General features: G+C 35.8%; 1 protein-coding gene across 3 annotated transcripts in view; it reads left to right on the top strand.

Annotated features, from left to right (window-relative positions):
* The window catches only part of LOC149785092 (myosin light chain kinase, smooth muscle-like), a 112,861-nt gene that overhangs the window by 77,379 nt on the left and 12,987 nt on the right, over window positions 1–22,495 (top strand). For all 3 annotated transcript variants that reach the window (XR_016425362.1, XM_089978838.1, XM_089978837.1), the window contains exons 2-10: window positions 3,043–3,113; window positions 9,312–9,405; window positions 11,234–11,437; window positions 15,580–15,721; window positions 16,400–16,599; window positions 17,099–17,251; window positions 17,976–18,021; window positions 18,398–18,484; window positions 19,177–19,235. Coding sequence is in view for 2 of the 3 variants with exons in the window: in XM_089978838.1 (XP_089834964.1) it covers window positions 3,043–3,113; window positions 9,312–9,405; window positions 11,234–11,437; window positions 15,580–15,721; window positions 16,400–16,599; window positions 17,099–17,251; window positions 17,976–18,021; window positions 18,398–18,484; window positions 19,177–19,230 (1,051 nt within the window). In the remaining variant the exon portion in view is untranslated. The remainder of the gene's footprint in view (window positions 1–3,042; window positions 3,114–9,311; window positions 9,406–11,233; window positions 11,438–15,579; window positions 15,722–16,399; window positions 16,600–17,098; window positions 17,252–17,975; window positions 18,022–18,397; window positions 18,485–19,176; window positions 19,236–22,495) is intronic.

The raw sequence follows: 22,495 nt of genomic DNA, 5'->3' as shown, positions 1-22,495 counted from the left end.
CTAAGTGTTGGTTATCCTTGTTAGCCTTTATTTTTCTTTTCAAGGTACATGTATTCTTAAGGCACCGAAGGAACTAATTATTTTATAAAAATGTTATAATTTCTAAAGTGTGTATTTTTCCCTGAGGTGAGAGATGAAGACAGGCCTCCATCCCGCGCACTGGCTGGGCTGGAACATACCCCTATTGGACAGTAAACCGGGGCCATTCCCCCATCTCCCACCCCTGGTTGTGATGCCCTATGTTCAGTTATTTTTTGTGTAGTGATCACCTGACCATAGGCCATTGTTGTTTTTGTTATGTAGTCAGTAATTTTGATTATTAGTTTTTTGTCAAAGTCTCCATCGAGAAAAAATATGTTGCTCCTTCGGTACCGCTCTCTATTACATATTTCCATTATTAGTTTAACCCTGTCCGGCTTTTCTATTTCACACTGGGCTATTGCGCGGTATTTGGTGAAGTTTGCCTGCTTGCACATAGGGCATTTCGTTATTAGCCTTATCATTCGCCTTCTCAGAGCCACTTCCATCCGTTAACCACGCATTGTGCATATACTTGAATATTAAACTTTGTATCTTAAAGGAATTGATGTTGCCCCAATGCCCCCCCCCCCATGCTCTATCCCAGCTTATTCCATAGTTATCTTCTTCTACTTTACTTCTTAAATTTTCAGTGGCATCTAATCTAATCCATTCATCCGTTTTATTTTCATCTATTTTCTATAAATCCTTCCTATCTCTATATTTTACTAACAGTTCTTTAATATACCTAAAATTTCTAGAGACTTCTAGGTTTTTTTTCGATAACATGTTGTTTTTTGTGTAAATATCATCCCTATTTCTAATAGTGAAACCGTAACAATAAATATAAAGTGCCTCCCATGGTGTCTGTGTCTCTGAATTTAGCCTTATTATTCTGTTAATTATGTTTGTACATTTGAGGACTAGTGAAATAGGCACGGCTAGCCCTCCTCTCGTTTTTGCCCTATGTAGCGTAGATTTTTTTTATATAACATGAGTTTTATAACTCCAGTTGGAATTTATTATATCATTGTCTACTTTATCTAGCGTTTTATTTCCTAATGTCTATTGATTTTAAGGTGTAGTTAATGTTTGAATACATATAAGTTTTGACCACTTGATTCTGCTCCATTATGCATAGTGGCGTGAGTGCCCAGATATTAATATTTTCTTTTATTTTATTTTACATGTTTTTTTGTGTTGTTTTCTTGCTCCTCTCCCTTTCCAAAAAAGACTCCAGGGCTTTTACCCGATCCTTTATTAAGGAGGATGGGGTAGTCCATGGAGATTCCCCCGACAGTTTCCTATTTTAGGATTTCAGTTTTTTCATGTTTTATTTTTGACCCTGAAGCTTTCCCAAAGGATTCGATTTCCTTTTCTAGGTATTTGAAGGAATTTGTAAAGTTCGTGCAATCGTCTGCATGTTGGACCATCTTAAACTCTTCCTTTACGAGTGGCTCTTGCAGAGTAACCGTATTGCTTAGCAATCTTCCCAGGTGAATACTAAATTTTCTCTTAAGATTTATGAAAGTAATCATTCGGCCTGCATTGTAATCACACCCACTATCTCGATTCCGATTGGATATCGCTGTGAACCGATCCAATCAAACTAAGCGGACGATGTCCATCTCGCTGTCTGTCAACGTGGGTCCAGATAAGTTCACCCCGCGGGCTTCCCTCTGATCTTTGAACAAACTTTTAACATATAGGTGTGATGCGGCAAGTCTTTGTTCAGTGTCGCGATCGGTCGCCTTTTCCGGTCTCTGGCGGGTCAGAGTTTATCACTAGCCTGCAGTAATCTTTGGACATCAAACACAAGGCCGCAGTAATATTTTCAAGACAGCAGGCTATAGCTTAGCAAACGTGACAAAGTAATTAAATATTGCATGTAGTCCTTGATCCCATAATGCCTCAACAGAAGTGTTCGGTTTTGAAAAGCACCGGAACTTATGAAGGTTAACAAAGTGTATACAATGTGATGCCTGATCATATTAATGTTTACAAAATAACACTCAAATATAAAATGTTAACCATATTTAATAGATAAGATAAATAAAGACTTGTTTTATAGTCTGGAAGTTCTCTGATTTGGAGACTAATTATTTGTGGGCTAAGATGCTCGTTTTATTGCTCGGTCTCATAAAAACAGTAAATAAAAAACCTCATTCAACAGTAACCCTCGTTCATTATCGTAATTTGCATTTTGAATTTTCATTCCTGGTTTTACTACAAATTATAATGTCCGCTTTGCGAAATGTTCTGGTGTAATATTTTCCTCTTGTTATTCTCATTCATATGTAAATTTATTTATTTCGCTATTCTCCTTTTTGTCAATATTTTCTCAGATTCATTCGTAGATCTTTCGTTCGATTGCTCATTCTTACATTGATTTTATTTTTACGTCTTCTCTTTTACTTACCAACTTATATGCTCCCATCCTGTACTGAAACTTAGTGGCCGTGTTACAAAGTTTGTCCGTAGGTTTTAAGACGCTGGACACGAGGGCTATTTTCACTCTCGGTCGAGGAGTTAATTTTTCCCAAATTCAACGTCAACAATCTGCCGTTATTGCCTGAATCGTCATTGTGATTGTCTTTGTTAACTGTTTTCCTATCTGACCAAGTACGTCAGGCGCACGTTGGATCACTTCGGAATTTTCTGCTTTAGGTTTAAATTTCAGTCAACTGAAACAATTAGTCGAATGTCTGAAAAACTCCGAGTCGCTCAGACAAGAAAATCAAAGACAATGAAGTAGCATCTTCGTTAGCCAAGGTTTCGATGTGTTGACTCTATCTACATAGATACGGTTAACATATCGGAACCTCAAATAGCGAAGATGATGAAGTAGTAGCAATTATCTAGGCTGGCTTTTGTCAAACGCTTCGACGAACTGTTGTGATTATCTAACAGATAAAGCCAGTGCCAAAAAGCCCGAAATATTCTGCATACTCGTGGCGCAGGATGGTCAGTTTGAGAATTGCAAACAAGCCATGATTAATTTCATGAATATACTGTGTTTTTCAGGTGTATGGTACTGGATACTGTCGATATGAGTAGCTCCAAAGTTCACGTGGACGAGAGCGATCCAACTGGATGTAAGCTTTTACTTTACATGTGTTTTTATACGCCTGCCATTAGGTGGAGCGTATTATTTTATGTTGTCCGTCCGTCTGTCTGTTACCAATTTCATTTCTGTACACTTACTATGGAAATACACCAACTACTGTTACCAAACTTTATGGCTGACTTGCAATGGGGCAAGGAAGAACCCTATCGATTGGGAGGCTGGGACTATAGTTCAAAGGTCAATGTCGCTGATTTAAAAAAATTGGTTTCCGCACAAAAACTCAAGCTTTCCTCCTATTCAGTTATCAAACGTTTATGGCTTGCATTAGGACTAAGGAATCACTCGATGTTGATGTCAAAGTCAATCTCATTAATAACAGATCTCATCTGTTATACTTGAAGATCTGACAGCGAACGCTTAGGGGTCATGTTCTGGTAACCTATGTTATTACCATACTCGCTAATTTTATCAACCAGTTAGATGAAGTCTAATATTTTCGCGTTTGGAGACTGAGCAGTATGGATGAAGAGCATGAATGTGTACCGAACAATTTGATTCACTTTCATATTTTTTTAAAACTGCATTTCCATTGCAAAGGTCACCAGCTTTCTTCGTCAGATCTTCTCGTAGGACAGCGGAGATCTGATTTTGATCAGATTGATGTCAAAATGTAATATGTCAAGGTCATTGTAAGTGAAATAAGAAGAATGGTTTCCCCTCACCAAAATTAGTCCTGCATCATAGGAATAGACTAAATTTTGAAGATGGTTTAAACTGGAGGCATGGAAGAAGCCTATTGATTTGGTTTCAATAGAAGACGTTGTGACTGAAATAATTAAATTGGTTTCAGCTGACAAAATTCAGTTATCAACCATGTACTTTCACTAACGTTCGTAGATAATTTAAACCATGGGCAATACATTAATCTATAGATTTTAAGATGGCTTATACATAGGGTAATAAAGAAATCTGTTGGCTCTGGGACCTAAATGTGAGAGATCATGGTAAGCTTAATAAGAAAATAATAGTTTCTGCACATCAAGTCTAGTTGTAGAGTGCATGCTTTGAAGCAAAGGTCTTGGTCACTGATACCGGTTCGTCAATAATCTCAGGATTCGACTATATCCTACAAAGAAGGGGATTATTAAACACAGAGCATGCGCGTAATGTGGCGTTCATGATTTTCTTCTCTGCAAGTACAAGGTGAAATATTTATTTAAAGAATATTGTTTACCTAGAAATAAACATGCACACACAAAAAACACGTTAAAACCCACCCCGACAACTCCGAATTATTGGAAAATCCAAACAAACATTAAAGTTTATCCAGAGTAGGATTAAGAAAACCGGATTCTTACAAATCTCGTCTTATTTACAATAACAGAAATGTACTTTTCCTTTTTGTTTTGGGTATAATGAAAATGCGGACTAATTGTAAATATGTCAAAATCGGGTTGGTTTCACGATTTTATCATTTTTTGATTCAGAGAACTGTTTCGAATAGATTTCCGGCTCTCAAACATGCTCCACACAACTGTTTCGAACATATTTCCGCTCCCAATGATACTCGAAGTGGACACGTTTGACTGTATGTCGAAATCGGAGAAACAAATCATTCAGAGAGACAACCTGTAATTAGAAAACAGTCTAAGGTTACTATGGTCAAGTTTAAAAATTACTGAAGACTTGACATACGACTGGCAAAACGTAATTAAAAAACAACATAAACTCACACACACACACACACACACACAACTTGGATTCAAAATGGCAATTCATCAGAGGAAAAGAAAGCAGCATACATATTTCATAGGATACAAGTACGGATGGTCCCTCATCAAGGGGTAAGGTTCAAAATTATATGTGTGTATACAAAATTGGGATGAGGTGTTTTTCTTTTCGTTATGAGGAACGAGGTATCAACTACCGAAGTGAAAGATAAAAAACGTTGGGAAAATTCAATTTTGGGGCGAAAGAACATGATAAATGCTGTGTGATGATGACATAAATCAATAAGAATAATTTAATTTTATAGCCATGTTCCTTCTTATCGAATGTTTGATTTTTTTTTTCTTCTGCAAGGGGCGGTTTAGTTGTTTGTGATGCGTTAATAAAGTTTGAATCAATAGCCTCCAACGAAATCCATGACGATTTAACAAATTAATATCCACCATCGCAACCACAACCACCATCAACATCACCACCCTTGGGAAACACATTGCTGATGAAACCTCTAGAAACAGTCGGAAAAAAACACGTAATGATGGTTGCCAAGAAAATGTTGTGCTAATATTGGCCCTGACGGCATATTTTGGAAAACATGCCAAGAATTAATTCCTTTTTCCCATCGGATTCAGTACTTGTTGTAACGCTGTTAATATGTATTCTACATTAATTTCAACAAACTACGAGCGTATGGCAACAACAGTGTTGTGTAAAGTAGAAAGTTCTCTACATCTGTGGGTCAGGTGACTTTAACTCCACTCACTATAATAAGAGGCAATATGCATGAAACATTCAATAATATACTTTATAGTTCAGGCTGCAATGCATAAAGTGTACAACAAGAATTTGCTTTGGTGTATTTGGAGTCCAGGCTGCAATGCATGAAGTGTACAACAAGAATTTACTTTACTGCCTTTGGACTCCAGGCTCCAATAAACATGAAGTATGCAAGAAGAATTCGCTTTTGGTGTCTTTGGAGTCCAGACTGCGATGCACGTAGTATACAACAAAATGGATTTGCTTTGCAGTCTTTGTAGTTCAGAATGCAAATGTAAATACGGTCTCCTAAAGTAATCATTACCTAATAGATGGCGTTTGTTAGAATAATTTATTGTCTAGAAAGGCACGCTGATATTACAACTGTTTTACATTGTGTGTGTAAACAAATTCTAAGCAGAGTCAGGTTTCTTAGTTATTTATTTTTCTCATGATGCAGCTGTTTTGGTCAATATGAACAGCTGTGTCCAACACTAAGGTGTTCTAACATGCCGTTAAAAATTCAACAATCTTGCAACTTTTCTAAATACATATAATTTGGCGGTCAAATCATACTCGATTCCGTTGATTCCGACAAATCCAACGTTATTCGAAACAGGTAGAAGACTCTGTTGTTATCCTGGAGATGTTACCAAGCACGAGACGTTAAATCTGATCACAGAGCGGTTTACGACATCAACTTGAACCTTATGACAGCGTGATTTACAGCGTCAACTTGAATCTGATCACAGAGCGGTTTTTATGTCATCAACTGGAACCTTATAACAGAATGATATTTAGCATCAAACTGAACCTGATCAGAGGGAGCGCTTTACAGATTATTATGAACTTCTGAGAAAGTGACAGGTGTAAGGTGAAGTTGTTTGCATTGCAACATGCACATTGGAGATAATATTGGCATACCTGTATGTTACTTTCATGTACTGTAGCGGAAATGTCTCTGGATATCGTACTTGTAGGAATTGTACATGATCTAAGCACACAGCTAACCAAAATGTCTGCACCTATGTGCTTCAAAGTCAGCCTGAATTAGTGTAAAGTACACACTATCTTTACCAATTATCAAAAACGCGAAAAAGAATTTTTTCCAGACTTGACAATACCAGTTTCGTAAAGTGCATAGAATGAATATACAAATACATTAAATGTAACAAAAACTTATCAGCTTTTTTTTTGTTGCCGTAACAGTGTTTTAACAATTTACCTCTGAAGTTCTGGAAGTGAAAATGACCAAGCGGAACTAGCAGTTTTTTTTTATAGGTACACATCTGAAGTTGGACTAAGTTGATACTTTATAACTCATACCACACAAATTAATCATTCGCCAAAATAAAGGGAATGAAAAGTTCTTTTAAAAATAACTCAGATATGCAAGTTCTTTATTTTAAATAGTCTGTATAACCAGTGAGGAAAACCGGAGAAATTCTTCTTCTTTAAAAATCTAGCCCTCCCTTTGCAAAATAGCAATCATAGTGGTTTATAGCATCAGTTTAAATCTGGTAACTGAGTGGTTTATATTATCAATAAGTCTATACCAATGTTGCTGAAATATTATATTTGAATTTTACTATAGGTATTTGGAAGAGTTTTCAAACCAGCTAACAGATCTTTGCTTGTTTAAAGTCCCGTACAGAAGTATGAAGAAGGCCGAGTCTTCACTAATCAGTCATTTTTCGGAAAACTGCTCTCCATTTTTCGCACTAAGTACTCTCGAAATGATGTTGTCACCAAGCATCTTGCATACTCGCTTAATCTTGGGGGGAAGTTGTCCGTCATTTTCCAAATAATAAAAAGGAAGACAAAGTGACGGAAAATGTAAGCATGTTAACTCTTTATAGTTCATATATGGCAATGTAAATGTTAAATAATCAACTTTTATCGTCATAAGTCAACACAAAAGTAGCTGTAATGACAACTCAAAATGAGGATGACCTCGGTCTATGCACGCAGTGACGTTGTTAACCGGCGTGAACTGGATGTAGTTTGCCATTCTCTCTCTCTCTCTCTCTCTCGAGCACGTATGAAGTCACAGCATACACGAGAACAAAATCGAATATATTAGATTAAACCGTGCAAGTGAGTCAGAACCCGGGCGGCCATTACAACTAAGCGATTTTCTTGAAGATACTTATTTAAATAACATATTTGTGAAAAGTTTCTGTTGACGAAAAGCGCCTTTTTCGTGACGAAAGCTGCATACTTTAAAAAAAAAAGTCAGGAAAAAGCCAACAAAAGCATCATATTTCGTGCTTATATTACATCTACATGGAATGTCTCTTTATCGTGAAGAACGTGTCACTCTTAATGAAGTCTTGACATGAAAATTTGCTTGGAAGTATAGCTTTGATAATTTACATGAAGACTGCAATGTTTTTGTGAAGAATCGGCCGTCATGAAGACTGTAGCAATGGCCGCTCATTTTATTAGAGATGTCAACATACTGAAGGAAACCCTCGCTGGCTAATACGATAAGAGGACAATAAAAGATCGATTACTTAACCAATAATTAGGTTAGATAAAAAGAAGCCGCCTGGGCAATATTACCAATAATGTATCCGACATGCCCCAAGCCTCTTTGATACCATGGATTGCCAACGTACATAAATAGTGATATTCATTTATTGACTGTGTGAAAATACTGCACTTGAGCCCACATGCAAGCCACCAATATATGTAAACTGTATTTGTTAGGTACAAAAAGATTCGATATTTCATATGCAGAGAGGTGTGGGATACATAGCAGCCGTGTAAGCTGGAGTCAGTTCAGAAAAATTGCAAAATCTTAATGGAAAAGCTTTTTCCCCGTGAAAAGTCTCTAATGATCACGAAGAATCACTTTTCTTCACTACAAAGCACCTTACGCATCCATGCAAATGATTTACGAAAACATTAAATGTAATTTTCATGAAAAAGTGTCATTTTCACGAAGACCATATCTTTCTTCGCGAAATAATGTTGTTTTTTTACACGTTCATGCAGACTTTTCATACGAGAATTATATTTTTTCGTGCATAAAGTAGCATTCATCTTGAAAATATGAGATTGTTGTTCGCGAAGAAAGAGAACTCATCAGATAAAGTTTCTTCATAGAAATAATGCTACATTTTTTTGCATGTTCTGTAAGATTACAAATTATTTACATGAAAATAATTATCACCATTTGGTGAAGATTTTGACAGCATGAGCCAAACAAATCTCCTTGAATACATTGCTTTCTTCTAAAAAACTTTTTAGAACTTTTCGTGATCAGTGTGCTTTTCTACAGTACAAAGGCGAAACAACTGCGTTAATGAAACGATCGACGATTTATCCTCCTTCTCACTTCAGATCATGCCCCCACTAGCTTCATAATTGGCTTGGGTGTGGGGCACTGTAACCATCAATTGTTTCATGGTTAGCTTGGATGTGCAGCACCGTAACCACCATTAGTTTCATGATTACTTGGGTGTGGGGCACCGTAACCACCATCATTTTCATTATTAGTTTGGGTGTGGTGTACCATAAACACGAGTGGTGTCATGATTGGCTTTGATATGGGGCACCGTGACAACAATGTTCGCTAGAATGATTGTTTAAAATATACAGTCGAAAATGACGTATGTTAAAAAATATTAGATAATACATTGTGAATGTCATTATTTTCTGTATATTTATCCTTGCATATTAAATAATGATGTACATGTACATATCTTAAATATTTTAAACAATGTAAACATTTTCCCAGATGAAGAACCTCCCTTTGAACCAAGAGATGTACAGTTACGCAAGGGGAAATTGATAACCGATGAGTACGACATTATTGACGGACTCCTCGGAAAGTAAGTATTGTTTCACCCTCTAGATTTGTCATTCAGACTGAAAACGAGACATACTTGAGGACTGATTAGAGGACTTTATATTTTTATCACGAGAATAAGATATACATGGGTAGAGAGTAGATAAGTAGATCGCAGCAAAAATATTTTGTTTGCAGCAAAGGACAGAACGTAATAAACCACCATCTCCCTCAGCACGATCAAATCATCAATCCATCAAAGCCACATACCTTTAAAACCGTCAAAAAAGGCAGTGAGTTGGGTTGAGTCATTTTGCAGTTCTTGGTCGACAATGTTGCAGTTATTTAGTTTACAAATACCCATTTATTAGTATATGCTCATTTGTTTCGTCGTTAACTATACATTGTCAGAGTCCTTCAATATTACCCGATACTGAACTCTCGCGACAGTACACATATAGCATTCACGTACATAAAGGAACTACTTTCTATTGTAAACAAACAATGGACGCAGACGCCAGCACTTTTGATTTGTACACAACTCATATACACTCGCGTAAGAGGCTCCTTACGTTGTGGTTGTTTAAATTTGTTTCTGAATGAACTAAAAGATGTTTCGTGGACTGCAAAAAAACCCCAGCTGTTTTGGCACATTCCGCGTTGATACAATGTTACGGATTTAGGCTAGCTACATTATATAACAGACGGAAGATAAGGTCCTTACAAATAACATACAAGTGACAAGTCATATACTCTCTTCTTTAGCTGGTGATAAGAATGGCAAAATAAAATATACTTACAGTTTTACATCCTGAATTTCCTCAAAATGTATTTTCTTAATTCTTCAAACCCGAATTACATGAGCCATGTCATAGGTTTTCAATCTGGATTACACATTTCGAAATTCTGCTGTAATTTCGATGATAAGTGCAATTGCGTCCTCCTTACTGCACTCAAAATGAAATAAGCATTAAATTCCATAGCGTCTTTTTGATAATTGCAATTGAATGACTTCATATTTTTCCCACATTATAATTTCAAACATTCAATGACAGAAACAGAAATACATTTGCAGATGTAAACACGCTTCTCCCGCGCCACTTCAATCCGATGTATTTCATGTATAATTTGCACAGATGAATCCAGTCCAAATCACAAACTTTCGTCGAATCCAAACAAAATACCAAAATATATTCATTCCAGATCAAATGGAAAAGTTGTTGCAAAGTGCATTAATTCACAATATAACTGCAAATTTCAATTTTAACTAGACACGCCATTTTCTTTCGAAAGTTATGTCGAGCGCGCGACTAAGTTCAAATTTATATGGGCGGAGTTATGTGCGCATTAATAATGATGTCGTTGTGTAATGACAAATCTGCGCTTGTGTATTTAGTTTGGATTACGGCATTCATTCATTTACTTTTTTTCTTGTAGTGTATTTTGTTTGAATAATTAAACCTTAGGTAGAATTTAAAGAAAATGAGCATATAATAAAAGGGTTACTGCATTTGTATGGGAAAATATGAACTCGTTTTGTCGGAAGGATATACTTCACTCCCAAGGTCGTGCAGTATTCCATCCCAAAACTCGTTCATATTTTTCCATACAAATGCAGTAACCTATAATTACTAGGATGATCAACCTTTTGGTAAACAAAATACATCCGATTTGACGTTAATATTTAATTTAGTCTTAGAAAACGAGAAAAAGTAAAAGTCAGTGCATTTCCATTTCACGTTTTTTACGAACACAAATGAACTTTTAGATTTATGTATTCGTCAATTATCATCAATATTTTGACATAGTACTTAGATATATAAACGCCAACCGAGCATGAATTGTGGTTTATAATTATATTTACTTTGCAGGGGAAAGTTTGGAAAAGTTCAGAAATGCAAGGAGCATAAAACAGGGAGGATACTTGCTGTAAAGTTTATTAAGATTCACGACTCCCAGATGAAAAAAGACGTGATAAATGAAATCGAGATCATGAAATGTCTGCAGCATCCGCGGTTACTTCAGCTGTACGATGCCTTTGAAGGGAAGGACAATGTATGCCTTGTATTAGAATTGTGAGTTTATACCTTATGGAATGAAATAATTTCAGCAGCAGTACAGCTTTAACGTAGGATCCGTTCCGTAAAGAAGCATAGGCCCTCTTTTGTTTGTTATATATGTAAATGATGTACTTATTTCTTTTAAAGAAATTGAAGTGAACGCGTAGTCGAACGCTATTACTTTTTTCCATTGCTCATAAAAATGTTGACAAAAATATTAATTCTGCAGTGTTAGCTTACCAGTGTGTCTGAATTGTTGAATGGCAACAAACTAAATAGACACATTGACAAGACAAACTCTATATTCCTATTCTGTATACAAAGAAGGGAAACTTGATGACTCTAACATACCTCAAACACTCAACGATTAAACAGTTTCACGAGTCGATAACTCTGACTACGTAGCTACTACTTTGATCAAGAACTTGTCTTAAAAACAACAATTAAAGAAAACACTTGGCAGAGTAGTATATCTTTGGGATTATAAATATGTTTCTTCTTTGATTCAAATTTATACTTTAGCAATGTAACACTCTCATTCTTTCCATCTCAATTATTATTCTAACACCTGTTGTAGTCTGCCTAAACCTCGTACTGATTGGATTCAGAAAATACAAAATCCCAACATGCACACAATTCTAAACTGACATTACTGCACTCACACACTTAATATACTAGACAAGCTCAGTTTTTTATCTCGGTATGTCAGAACAAATTATTTACTTTAGATGTTGCTTAATGTGGAATATCGTTGATGGCTTGCTCCCAAATACCCAATAGATGTACAATCCACTGCGAAATTTCAAACTTTCACTTAAACAAACTGTGTACAGTGCTTTAGATCTGTACGAGGTTCATTTCAATATGTATCCTTGTGATAACGGTGTATCATGTTTTTACTTGCTCTTACCCTTTAATGTGTCTTTTGTTTAATTGTTTTAAGTGATATGTTTGATATCTAATAATGTATTATTATCGTCTTGTCTACGCGTTTATGTTGTATGATACATATGTTATATGTATGCAGTATCTTTCTGTTTCACCTTGCTTTTATTTTCGTATTGTGTTGAACATAATTTCGCACCATAATTTTTACTGTTTGCCTCCATATTTTACGTCCTTGGTGTTGTTATTTTTTGTAATATAATGTTGTTATGTGTATGTTTCAATATTGTATGAACTTGTTTTTATGGAACTTAAAAAGAATTATTGCATAAATTTACTGGGAATAGAAAACAATATTAAATCTCAAATTCCTGCAAACTTAATTGCTAAAATTGTTCACAAGGAAATGTAAACCAGCGATGGAGGAGCTGTTCTTTTTATATCCAAAGTCATTGCCATCTTTACACGCCCGCCATCAGACGGAACGTATGATTTTATGATGTCCGTCTGTCCGTCAGTATGTTACCAATTTCTTTTACGCACAATAACTAATGTTTACCGTGATCTACAGTAAACAAACTGTGGATGGCATAGACTTGGGTAAGGAAAAATTGTATCGATTTGGAGTCAAAATGTTAAAGATCGTGGTCATATGTCTGAAAGATGAGAAATAGTTTCAGTACAACAACGTCAGTTCTCCATTATCTACCACTATCAAAACCTAATGTATAGCCTGTGCTTCTGGTAAGAAAGAAACCTATTAAGTTTTGGATCAAAAGATCAGAGATCAATGTCACTATAACTGAAAGAAGAAAACTGGTTTCCTCACAACTGCATTCGTTTTGCATTGCAGACCTGGACCAATCTCTGCAAATAGCTTGCACCTGATTTAAGACAGAAGTCTATTAATTTTGAGGTCGAAAGGACAAATGTTCAAGGTCTCTGTGACAAAATAGAAACAGGATTGTTTGCATAACTGCTATAGTCTTAGACCAAGTACTTTGACTTAAGTTTTTTCGTGGGCTTGCTCTTAAGGTATGGAAGAAGCTTAATGAATTGAGGCTGAAAAGGTCAAAAGTCAAAGTCGCAGAGGCTACAAATAATATCTGCATTGCTGAAAAACATTTCTTATCGATTTAGTTCCTTGACCAAACTCTGTGAAAGATTTTCACTTGGTATAATGAAGAAACATGTATATTCTGGGGGCTAGGGTTGGACGTGACGATAGTAATAAGTTGAATAAGAAGAAAAAAATGGTTTCTGCGCATTAAGTTTAGTTCAAGGTCACATACCTTGGCCAAAGGTCGATGTCATTTTGATCCGCTGTTCAATAATCTCCAGAGTCAACCATATTCTAGCAGTGCCTACAGTGGGGTCAATTAAACACGGGGGGAGGGGCGTATAATGTGCCGTTGAAATGAACAGAGTAGAATTTTAAAATTATTAGAACAGTATACTTCTAAACAATGACTATTTACGCTAAAGCAAACTAAAACAAAAGTTAATTAAATTTAAGCTAAATTCGAGGGCATTTTTCAGTGATTTTAATTTCCATTAGTATGCTTTCAAGCCGCTTTAACAGCGCAATAAAACATGTACGTTATTACTAAATAAAACTTGAAGTACAAGTATAAATATTGTCCATTGCTGTATATTTTATGCGACTTGGTGTTTTACAGTTTTTAAGAATAACAATAACTCTTTTCTTTTAATAAACCTAGAACTGATAATGAAACATCTCTTAACCAATATTGACTGCTTATTTGAGGTAAACAGGTTGACATGTCACGTGATTTAGTAGGCGGGGCGGTCTATTATCTTGCGTTTGGCCAGTCCCCCTACGCTTAATAATAGCGCAGGGGCCCTGAGTGATCGATTCACACTCCATTGTTAGCATTTTACAGTGAACAATTTTGGTATTCTGGGTGTGAATAGTTATATGACCAGGCAAATTTATCCGATGTTCCATGTTATAGTGGTTTGGGGTGTTTCTGTCTTAATTAAACCAATATATGTATATTGTCTTTAGTCAAATCGAAAATAAGCCTCCAATCATTACATACACTGCCAAATAGTTACTTACCTTTTCAATGGCCCTAGTGAGCGATGAACTTTATGGCAAGCCCATACCAAATTTTTAACGAGCACTATTTTAAAAAATAGCTCAATTGTTTCTTGAAATTTTAAATTAGTTTATTTTCTTTTTCCCCCAAACGGAGTTATATTAAATACATATTGTAGACCATGCTTATTTAAACACTTCGACCACACTTTTTTAAATAACGACTGTGGTTGTTTTGAAAACAAATATGCTAAGGGGAGAAGAAAATACTGACGGACTAAAGGCGCATGCACAGGTGAAAGATGGACCGAAAGACTTCTGGGTCGATACCATAGCTCTTGTTCCCGTCAATCAGGTGACCTAAAACAGCAACAACAATTTAAATTTTACAAAAACTGTTAGCATTTAAAATCGTTCCTGTATAAAGATCTCTTCGTTTTAACTTTTGAATGATAATAATATCACTTTTTGTAGTTTGTCATGCTTGAACGAACAGGAACGTGACGGACAGACGCAACGAATGGGGTGTGCTTTTGGGACTTGAACCAGACAATTTATTAATTTCCATACAGCTATTTGACTATGTTGATTATTCTAATTGCAATGAAATGCATTCACATTTCGATTGCCGAAGGAAGAAGTCAAGATGTGTAGGTATTTTTGCCGAAGCCAATTTTTGGTCATTTGCGACAAAGCACAACCTGATCAACTTATACATTTGTAAAATACTTCAAACATCCTGGGGCAGATTAAATTAGGATCCTCGCGGTTTTTCTCCACCCCACCTCCACCCCAATTGAAATAAATATAGTGCTGTTGTTTGTTTTATTAATCGTGAAAATATAAATATTTATCCACTTTTTGTATAACAAAAAGCATTCTTTTCACGTCCAGCCCCGCTTTCTTTGAAAGATAAAACAAATTACATCTGTACGCAATTAAACTTGTCCAAAATATATGTATATAATAATTTGTAAAATCTTGAATTCCTGCTTGTATTGAATTCACAACAGGAAGTATACATGCATGTGGAATTAAGAGGATCAACGTTTAGTGTTACCCATTCGAGGGGTTACACTTGTGCTTGCGACTGCGGTTCCTAGTGTACAGGAGTGACACTAAGCTTTGCACTTGCAATCGCCAATGTGTAATCACTTAACGGCGGGGTGACCCTAAGCGCCGCTTCCATGCATATTATGTTCACATACAGAATTACGGGCGGTGAACTGTTCGAGAGAGTAATCAATGATGACTTCATCCTCACCGAGAGAGCCAGCGTCATGTTCCTCAGACAGATCTGCGAGGGCATGGAGTTCATGCATTCCAGGAACATCCTTCATCTAGATCTCAAGGTTAATTTTAATCACATAGCACTTAACAATATATATATTCCTTCGATTTATCTGTTTATTCGTCTCTTCTTTGTTTAATATAATTCTCAAGGCTTTTCTATTTCTTGTCTAGACTGGTAATTACATGCTAGTTTTGCTCTTTATTGGTTATGTTGTACAAATGAAGTAAGGAGAGTTTAGGCTATGATCACAGCGTTGTAGACTTCGGCGTCGACGCGAGCGTCAGTAGGTATACAGAGCAAGTTAAAGTGTGTGTTTAAGGTTTTTGGCTATTGTTCGTATGAAGGAACCACGCTCATTTCACCGCTGCGTGTTTCAGTTTGTGGTCAGTGTTCATAAGAATGTTTAAAAGTATTTTGTTATACAAAATTACAATTACCTTAGGAATTAGAATTATTTAGTCGTTTGCAGCTGTTATCGGTTAGTACCGGTATATAAGAAGCTCTACCATTTTCAGACAGTTCTTGGTTACTTATTCTTCCAACCGGTGAAAATCAAGTTAGTTTGACCAGTCACATGTTTTAAGTCTGGATTAAAACTGTAACACATGTGAAATAACTCCGATCCCGGTCTCAACAGAAGACAGGTGTATTTTGCGATCTTTTCTAATTTTTGTATCTGATTATCTAAACCTTTGCACAACACCAGAGTCCTTACTATCGCATTCTTTTCTTTTAGCCTGAAAACATTCTATGTCTCACCAGACAAGGTAACAGAATAAAGATCATTGATTTCGGCCTAGCTCGGAAGTACGACCCGAAAGGAGATTTGAGAGTTTTGTTTGGAACACCGGAGTTCATGGCACCGGAAGTAGTAAATTTTGATACCGTTTCCCCAGCAACAGATATGTGGAGTATTGGAATAATTTGCTACCTACTGTGAGTAAAATTATATAGTACAGTTGAACCTTCCTTAAACGACACATTTATTAACGAACTGCCTGTCGTAAACAACGATCATTCCAAAATCCCAGCAACGAAGATGTCTTAGAAATTAAACTTTAATAAGCAATCGCCTTTTCGCGTTGGCCACTTCTCTAAATTCCCCGATGTAACTGCACAGGACAGGTTTGACTGCAAAATGATATTGCTGGTATCAAACGAAAGTAACGCTAAGTCTGATGCCAAATTGGCTTCAATTATTCTTTTTACCACACTGTTTCGTCCAGTTTACTTATTATGTTAGTCACACACACACACAAACACACACACACGCATGTACGTGCATGCTTATATATATATGGAGTTTATTGTATTAGACGTACATTATAATATTTATCTCGTACATAACTAATAATTTTTAGCTATAAGTATGAAGATTTATTCTTTAATAATTACAATATTTCCTTAATTTTTTTTGTTTTTATTTTCTCACCAGCTTGTCGGGTCTGTCGCCATTTATGGGACAAAACCAGGACGATACTTTGGTCAATGTCACGTGTGCTGTTTGGGACTTCAATGCAGAAGAGTTCGAAAGCGTCTCCAGCGAAGCCAAAGATTTCATATCATGCCTACTCATAAAAAACCCAGAGTTAGTTTGCATTAATCGAATGAATGTTCAATGTTTACACAAGTATGATAGGACTATTTCGAAACAGTGACGAACCTTGAAAAATAGATCCCAGTACTTTTTGTGCTATAATTAAAATCATTTGCATCAACAGTTTCAAGCTGTTGAGACAAGTACCTAGAACCGCTTCACACATAAGTATTTCGAGACTTCTCATAAGATTTCTATTTCAATATATTAAGTCTACCTTTTCTCAAGGCTACAGATCAGTTCTTTAAACGTTGTGTAAGATATGACTGATAACCTCGATTATTATTTTCTAAGCGACCGAAGTACACTGGATTTGCAAACCGTCGTACGTTGGTCTCGCCCATAGTATCCGACATCTACAGACACTATAAATATAGATGGAAATAATAAATATTCTTTTTCTAATTTATGTATGCATAGTATAAAATGATGTACTTTTCGGTCATGATAGATGACGTTATATTATATAGCATCACGTTTATAGGATCCTTTGTGCACAGAACAATACCCGATAAGTGCCTTTACACTTCTGTCTAGTCCACAATATTCAGTAGTGAAAACAATGTAATCTATTAACATGGGACTCTTACGAAATGAAAAAATGACGAATTTACTACATTAAATCATGTTAAATTATTTCATGCAAAATTATATTTCTTTTTACAGTAAAAGGGGACTTAACTAATGTATACCCCTGCACTGTATATAATTTCAGAATGCGCATCTCGGCAAGGGAGTGCCTTGAGCACAAATGGTTACGAGTGAGTACAAATTTTAGAACTATTTGTGTCACGCAATATGTACGTCTATTTTAAATTGTCATAGTTCCTTCTTGACCCCATCCATTCTAAAATTAATCGTATGATGCTTCGTTCAAATACTTAACAATGTGTCCCGTAACAGTGTACATTTGTCTGAAAGTGTATTTTCTTTAGTTGATGAGTATCCTTATGATAAAAGATGTTTTACAACATTGCTATAGCAATCCACATTCTATAAAGCAATCAACAATCTTGCTAGTTAATGCACAATCTTGCTTGAGCAGTGTTCAGTCTTGCTAGAGCAATCGAAAATCTTGCTAGAGTAATCGACAATCTTGTTTACAGCATGAACTAAATCACCTTTTCTTCACTTCAGAAATCAAAAAAACGTGAAGGCAATCTACTTGATAGATCCTTATCAAAGAAGAGGCTAAGAAAATTCGTTTATAGGAGAAAGTGGCAGGTATATATTACCGCCCCAGCCCCATCCCCCCCCCCCCATGTGAGCTTTCTGGTGATTTCGATATTTGAGTATCTACTATATTTAAGGGTGAATTGCACTTAAGCTGAATTGGGTGACCTATAGATGTTGTTCTTTCATTTAAGACATGATTAGACGACATGATATGATTATCCCTACTCTTGTTTTAAAGACGACATGATATAGTCATTACTCTTTTTTGAAAGACGACATGACATGATTATGATCCATACTCTTGTTTTAATGACGACATATGATAATGATCCCTACTGTTGGTTTAAAGACATGATATGATCATATAACTCTTGTTTTAAAGACAATATGATATGATCACTGCTCTTTTTTAAAGATAAAACGATATGATGATGATCCCTACTCTTGTTTTAAAGACGACATGATCATTATTCCTTTATAAGGACGACATAATGTGATTTAATCATTACTCATTTATTAAAGACGACATGATATTATCATTACTCTTTCTTGAAAGACGACATGATATAATCCTTATTCTTTTTTGTCCTGTCTCAGGAATCATTATAGACATGTAAGTATTAATATACTGTCTAGCCTTAAACGATTTCATATAATTGCATGTATTTACCTAGTGATTGCAACTTACAAAGAAAACCGTGATTGCTAATTTGTTTTATTGGTTGTTGTTTAAATTTCAGAAAGCTGTAAATGCCATGCTGGCTCTGAAGAGAATGGGTGTCCAATTAAGCTGATTGTAGTAAGTATAATCTACATCAATATTGTTCTGGTACGTTAGGTTATACGTGTTTGAAAGCATTTTAGTGTTATCAATATGATTTCACTCTAAGTGCCTGTATCATATTCTAGCTGTTAGTAGTGACAGTTGACCAGATCATTAATCACAGCATCCTGGATATTTGATACCAGAGACTGTCAACAGGTTCCATTCTGTTGTTTATCTTCCCACGGCTAACTGAGCCTGGATCAATTCATGCCATTGGATAAGGCACAACTGTTAAATTAATTAAAATCCCTTATCTCTAACCCCTACAAATACAAGAACAGAGTGTGAGAGCAGGCAGTTATGTAGTTGGGCTTGGTACTGTAAGCAACACTGGTTTTTAGTTTTTGTGAAGATTTTAGCTTTATTTTACATAACGTTATAGGACCATTACTTGATGCTTTTGTGTCCTTTGAACCCGAATGTAACAGTTAGCAAGTAAGCAATCAACAGTTATCGAACCAATATCCTTGTTCAAGGGAAGATTCCTTATAAACACTATTATCGGTACTGTATCTCACTACCAATAGGTATTCCCAGTACTGCGCGTGTTAAAGTTTGTATGAACAAGCAACAGAGGACATTGGAAAGTTTGGGGATTCTACGGTGTGTCAGGAAATGCATTTTCGTAAGAGACTGGTAAAATCATGGAACGAATAGTTCATTTGTATAACCTATGCAATATTTTCGTGAGGAATGAGGAATGAATCGTTAGCTATTTCTCTAGTCTACAACCTGCTAACGATGTTGTTCAGTGACAAAAAAGTAAGAATGGTTGTCGTTATGACATCATACTGGACTATGCTACAGTTGCATTATAGTTGAACATTATAACGTACAATTCAAACCAATTACACCTACTGTCTCGCATGCCAGTAAATATTGTTTCCAGCATAATATTTCCGAAATTTGAAATGTTATGGTCTTAATTCTGGATAAACTTAAGTTAAGATGCATTTGATAAAATTGATCTACTTACGTATCTCTTAGAAGAAACTATCTCATTTCATACAAATCTTAGTAGACATCGTCTTCTGTTTGGCCAAGTCGTTGATCCTGTCTGTGACGTTTTTTCTAAACAACATAAGCACAGGTTCGATTGTTGATATAATCATTTCTCTGCGATCGCGATTAAATGGATACTACTTTAAGTGTAGAAAATCAATTCACAGATGTGGAAATCATCGCGTATCACCGTCGATTTTACAAATCAAATAGTTGCATGTTTACAGTAGGTAGTATACCAGAACTACCCAGTGGCTAATAGATGTCGCCATCTAGCGGCAGCGAGAATTCAATATAGACAGCTGTTGAACTAGGTCAATTGACTTATTTCTGAAAAAGCATGAATCAACATACATCAAGTCATCTAGAGATATCATATTCCACACTCTTCCACTCTTGTAAAGATTCATACAAAAGTATCCTTTCGTCCAAGTAATCTCGATTTTTATTCCACTTTATTTTTCTTTTCCTACGTATTCTAGTACCCTATGGCCCTACACTCCAACTTGTTATATAACTTCTTCTAGTACTCTAAGAGGCAGTAATCTCCATTTGTACCCTACTTCTTCGAGTACCCTGTGGCCCTATACTCTCACATTTAATCCTACTTCTTCTAGTACACTATGGCCTTACACTCTCAACTGTTTATACAACTTTTCCTAGAACACCATGGTCCTACACTCACTCTTTATACAACTTCTAGCACACCAAGGTCCCACACTCATTTTTTTATACTACTTATTCTAGTACACCCTGGTCCTACACTCATTTTTTATGCTACTTCTCTAGCACACCCTGGTCCTACACTCATTTTTATACTACTTTTTCTAGCACACCATGGTCCTACACTCATTTTTTATGCTACTTCTTCTAGTTGAAGCTACGTTAAAAATCCAAATCACGCACGCACACACTCACTTCTTCTAGTACCCTATGGTCCAGTAATCTCGACTTTTATCCTACTTCATACACCCTCATTTTTCATCCTACTTCTAGAACCCCATGGTCATACACCCTCATTTTTTATACTTCTTCTAGTACCCTATGGTACAGTAATCTCAATATTCGTCCTACTTCTAGTACCTTATTTCCCCACACTCTCACTTGTTATACTTCATCTTCTAGTACCCTTGCAAATCTGAAACATCTTCACTTACCAAGGGACGTCGATCCACTTCGTTCTACATCGACCTTTGGCATAAAGTTTTACAAATGCATGCAAGAAAAAAACTGACTCCAACCATGACTCGGTATGAAAGCGGGAAAACATTACCACTTGCACAGGAAAGCTCAGGAAATTTGAAAAATTGGCGAGAGTAAGCTAATATGCTAACATAAAACCCTTGCAAGTCATTGCCCTCTCAATGAAAAATCATTGCCAAGGAAAATACGCACTTCTAAATCAAAAGATCCAAAGAGATACTTGAATAGGGTCAGTCATGTCGGCAAGAAAAGATGTGTTCAAAATATATTGCATTGCAAGACTGTTTTGAATATTTTTAAAGAAATAAAATCAGCGGACCCAGATAGTGACGACTGAGTAATCCCATAAACGTTGCAAGTGGCGGATATTGTTGATAACTCTTGCCTGAATGCCCCAGTTACAGCTGAAGAAATATTAAAAGTTGATAACAATCTAAAAAATATAGTAAAGCAGGTTCAATTAATAATACATTAAATGAATATATAAAAAAGCTAAATTACTGATATGTTAAATGTGTATGTAAAAACATTTTAACATAATCTTGGATACTGGCTTCGTACCAAATGATTTGAGTAAAAGTGTTATTGTGCCAATTTATAACACTGCTTGGCTGAAATTATGGGTACCTCTGATACTGATTCACTTTAGAGTGAAAAGATTACGATAAAAGTTTATCTTTGAGCAGTCAGATGTAGATATATAAATGCGGTAATAATTAAAATACCTCCAACATGCACAATCAGCTATCATAATTTTTGCGTGCGTTGATAAAAGCAAAATAGTTCGAAAATTTGGGCTATTTTTATGCAGCCATTTTTTACATCATCATCACTTTCCTTGAAGCAGCTTTGTGTAATTTAGCAAAGTTAGGTGCAACAACACACATCATTACGAATATGAACGTATTAAAGACAAAATATCATATAATCAAAGTCCAGAAAAACGTACCTTTAAAATTTTGCAAACTTTAGGACCCGGAAATATTGGTGACGCATATTAACTCGTGATGTCCACCAAACCGTGTAAT

This window comes from Sinohyriopsis cumingii, chromosome 13 (genome assembly GCF_028554795.1).
Source record: "Sinohyriopsis cumingii isolate HCF-2022 chromosome 13, ASM2855479v2, whole genome shotgun sequence".
Taxonomy (NCBI): Eukaryota; Metazoa; Mollusca; class Bivalvia; order Unionida; family Unionidae; genus Sinohyriopsis; species Sinohyriopsis cumingii.
This window is presented reverse-complemented; position numbering and strand designations above follow the sequence as displayed.